Source organism: Zalophus californianus, chromosome 16 (genome assembly GCF_009762305.2).
Source record: "Zalophus californianus isolate mZalCal1 chromosome 16, mZalCal1.pri.v2, whole genome shotgun sequence".
In the NCBI taxonomy this organism is placed as follows: Eukaryota; Metazoa; Chordata; class Mammalia; order Carnivora; family Otariidae; genus Zalophus; species Zalophus californianus.
This window is the reverse complement of record NC_045610.1, coordinates 22,155,855-22,159,964: the sequence shown is the minus strand read 5'-3', so window position 1 is coordinate 22,159,964 and position 4,110 is coordinate 22,155,855. Positions and strand designations below refer to the sequence as shown.

Below are 4,110 nucleotides of genomic sequence, written 5' to 3'. Positions count from 1 at the left end.
TTTCCCATTGCATGTCATCCTTCAAGACCAGTCCTGTTGAAGATGCTTCAAGAAAAAATCTTAAAAGGGTTTCTAGGTTGTAGACATCTAGGTTCCTCTAGTTTTACTCTTAAGATAGTAGTCTGGGTTTGAGGATTAATGAGATGGATAACAGTTGGGGTTATGGAGAAAAGTTTGAGGCAAGAGGAAGACTGGACAAAGGGAGGTGTGAGAAGAAAAAAAATGGGGAGGTGATGTTAGGCGCTGGAGCCAAAGGGCTGGAATACCCTGAACCTCAGTTGCATCTAAAATACTTCTTAGAGGATGGCCCCTAGACCCCAAATTGCCAGTCATTGCTGCCATTTTCTGCCTCCCAGCTAAATGTGACCCCATGAAAAATAAGACCAAGTAGTTTATAGTTATATATATTTTTTCTTTGAAAATTCCATAGTCATTAAATAACATTAATTTCAACCACACTACACAGCAGACGTTTGATGTACAGGAGCGCTGATTCATAAGAATACAGAAATGTTTCACTCTGCTGATTCATGGAAGGACCTCACAATACTATAGACACACTGGAGGGAGAACAATGACATCCTTGCCAGGAACTTGACTGAGCTCCCAGAAAAGATAACATGCCACTGGCTTCTGTGCTTTACATCCACTAGGATTATATCAGATAAAGTCAAAACATTAATAAATATAATTAAATATGATTTGAGAAATGTGCCTTAAATTATTATACAAGGTGCCTCTTGTTGTACACTGTAATAAAATAAGATCACTCTGCACTTGGGGAGAGTTGGGGGAAAATAAGTAAGATTTTCCTCATTTCTGTCTCTTGGTCCAGATGCGAAGGTTCAAGGCTTCTGGGTTTGGGACTTTTGGTCCAGGTGCTTCATGTTATCCTGGACCCACTTCTGCTTGGGGTCAGCACAGATCTCCCTGAATGCTTTGGTCTTGAAGCTGTTGTGGAGAGAGAGGGCAGTTAGATGGAACCCCTTGAGGTGCCTGTTGGCCCCTATACCTGAGGGGGCCAACCCTCTTGCTCTCTGGGTAAGGGGGCTGGATGGGGCTAGGTGGGAGGGGAAAGATGGGAGGAAGGGCTCAAAAGGAAACTGCTTGTGCTGTCCCAGGGGAGGCCTTCAGGCTGCTGGCTGAAGGAACTTGGATGATCTGACCAAGCTCCCGCGGGCTCAGTTTCTCCATGGGGTAAGCGTCCCTTTGGATTAGATGGTATATTTATCTGACTCCTTTGGGCATGAATCCTGATCTCTTTCCCTTGTATAGAACTCAGAACTTTTGGCAGGGGGTGCTACAGCACAGTCCACTTACATCACAGCTTCCTGGGGACACTGGCTGTTGGTGACCCTCGTGTAGCTCTCCAGCTTCTGCATGGGGACCTTCCTTTTGACCATATTGAAGCAGCAGGTAATTGGGATGGAAACCGAACCTGAAAAACATTTTGCAAAGAATGAGAGTTACAATGCATCATAAGCATGCATTTGCACGGGCAGGTGAAGGTAGGAAAAGACAAAGCAAACACACAATTTCCAACTAGGACTGAATATGCCCAAGTCCAGTGCCTTAGTCCACATTCCACAGATAAAATGGTGACCGGGAGTCGATTTCCTCTGTGGAACTATGGGGCTCTTCACTGTTGACTGGGAATGGAGAAATGACACCAATCCTGTAGTGTCATTAGGAGGGTCTACTGACCCAAAACCTCTGACACCAAACAGATAAACTCTAAGACCTTGCTTCCCAGCTTTCTGTCCCCACAGGCTCTAAAGCCAACCGTGTCACATGCTGAGAGGCCTCTGGGTCGTTTTCTTCTTTACATGGCCACCGGTACACTGGCTGTAATCCAAAATTTGAAACCCCAAGCAATAGTTTTCTCCCCCTCTGCTCTACTGCCTGAAATGTCCTTCGCATCCACAATGAGAAACAGCCCCCACATCCCCAAACGATGTGAGGGTCGTTGAGGTAAGTGGTTGCACTCAGTGTCTCTTCCCCAAGCTGGTGTCAGGAAGGACCATGGGGACTGGCCTTAGCGACCCAGGCATCTGGTTCTGCCTCTGGTTAACTACCGTGACAGCTCTTCTCATCACCTTTGTTGGTTTCACTTTCTCCATCTCTGTAATGTAGGCTATGCAGCAAGCATGGGATGACTCACGCACGCTGGGATGATAGTAACAATAGTTTCAGTGGTAATCCTTAGGAAGCGAGGGCCTTACCTGGCTGGGAGAGCACCTGGGCGCTGAAGGCGGTGGCTGCGAGCAGCAAGCACAGAAGTGTTGCAGAGACCTTCATGTCGGCGGGGAGCAGGGAGCTTGTGTTGTGAGAGCTGGAGGTTTCTGGATCGGTCTCAGCCTCTCTGCTCCTCTGGTTGCTCTGGACACCATGCCTGCCTTTTATAGAGAGCAGAGAGCATGGGCAGGCCCTGAAATTGGACTTGGAATATGCTGAGTAGCCACCAGATCCTGGGGGTGATTTCCAAATACTGGAAGAAGGAAGCTGAATAGTTTCAACTGTTCGCTTAGACTATGTGGACCAGAGGTAGAAGGGAATGTGTCATGCCTAGCAAAATGTACGAGGTGACTTCACTGGACTAATAAGGTCTATGATTTCTGTGAAATGGAAAATGATCTTTTGGAAAGGAAGAACAGAAGCTGAGGTCATAGTGGAGTGAAGACAATCAAAGGCCTGGCCCTCTCTGGGGCCTAGGGGGCCTAGGAGGGAGCCTTGAGTCTTTGCCTGTACTTTCTATCAGACTCAGGTCCCTGGCATCCTAAACTAGTCAGGCCCTCTTAGACCCCCACACAGGTAGCCTGATGGAACCCTGGAAGAACGGTGGAATCCAGGAGAATCTTCAAGTCTCAATGCCCTGGAATCTTACGTTATGGAGCGTGAGAACTGGACAGCACATACTGATCTTGTAGGGTGGTGGCTTCCAAATATTTTATTTAGAAGCTAAAGTTTCTTTCCAGGTGACATCATATGGAGAAGCCTGATATTTCATGCAGATTTAGGTAGAATGGGTCTGAGAAAGGCCTTCAGTTCCCTTTGTTTACACACAGTACGGGCGGGGGAGGGGAGGGAAGGGAAGGAGCTAGGCCTGCAAACCACTGACCTCTTGTGCTCTCCTCCCTCACGTGTCTGCCATTACAGGATCATGCAGAAATTACACTGCCCTGAAGCTCTCCTGTGCTCCTCCCCTCAAATCTTTTTACTACGATTACGCTTCCAGAATGTCATGTAGTTGGGATCATACAGTATGTAGCCTTTTCAAATTGGCTGCTTTCACTTAAAAATATGCATTTAAGGTTCTTTGTGTCTTTTCATGGTTTGGTAGCTCATTTCTTTTTACTGCTGAATAATATTCCATTGTATGTATATATGGTTGTTCATCCATTCATCTATTGAGGGACATCTTGATTGTTTCCAGCTTGGGGCAATTCTGAATAAAGCTGCTATAAATGCTTTTATGCAGCCTTTTGTGTTGATATAAATTTTTAACTCATTTGGGAGTGTGACTGCTAGATCATATGGTAAGACTTTATAAGAAGCTGCCAAAGGGTCTTTCAAAGTGCATTCCCTTGTGCATTCCCATCCACAGTGAATGAGAGTTCCTATTGTTCTACATCTTCATCAGCATTTGCTATTGTCAGTATTTTGGATTTTAGCCACTCTACTGGGTGGGTAGTGGTATCTTAGTGTTTTTTTTTTTTTTAAGGTTTTATTTATTTATTTGACACAGAGACAGCTAGAGAGGGAACACAAGCGGGGGTAGTGGGAGAGGGAGAAGCAGGCTCCTGGCTGAGCAGGGAGCCAGATGCGGGGCTCAATCCCAGGACCCTGGGATCATGACCTGAGCTGAAGGCAGAGGCTTAACGACCGAGCCACCCAGGTGCCCCGGTATCTTAGTGTTTTAATTTGCAATTCCTTGATGACATAGGATGTTGAACATATTTTCATATGCTAGGTTTTCATTTTGCATATCTTCTTTGGGGAGGTGCCCTAGTGAGATCATTCACCTATTTTTAAATCGGGTTGTTTGTTTTCTTATTGTTGAGTTTTAAGGTTTTTTTTTTTTAAGATTTTATTTATTTGACAGAGAGAGAC

General features: G+C 45.6%; 1 protein-coding gene across 1 annotated transcript; it reads right to left on the bottom strand.

Annotated features, from left to right (window-relative positions):
• Positions 1-401: 401 nt before the first annotated feature.
• LOC113907931 (C-C motif chemokine 8-like) lies at positions 402-2,353 on the bottom strand. The gene is made up of 3 exons (XM_027567707.1): positions 2,223-2,353; positions 1,321-1,438; positions 402-951 (listed from the first exon to the last, which is right to left on the bottom strand). The coding sequence occupies exons 1-3, from the start codon at positions 2,296-2,298 to the stop codon at positions 846-848; spliced, it is 300 nt and encodes a 99-aa protein (XP_027423508.1). The 5' UTR covers positions 2,299-2,353; the 3' UTR covers positions 402-845.
• Positions 2,354-4,110: the final 1,757 nt, after the last annotated feature.

Coding starts and splice junctions, on each gene's coding strand:
- LOC113907931 (XM_027567707.1), bottom strand. CDS start 2,298: ATGAAGGTCTCTGCAACACTTCTGTGCTTGCTGCTCGCAGCCACCGCC. Junction 1,439..2,222: donor CCAGGTGCTCTCCCAGCCAG/GTAAGGCCCTCG, acceptor AATGTTTTTCAG/GTTCGGTTTCCATCCCAATT. Junction 952..1,320: donor TGTCCCCAGGAAGCTGTGAT/GTAAGTGGACTG, acceptor TCTCCACAACAG/CTTCAAGACCAAAGCATTCA.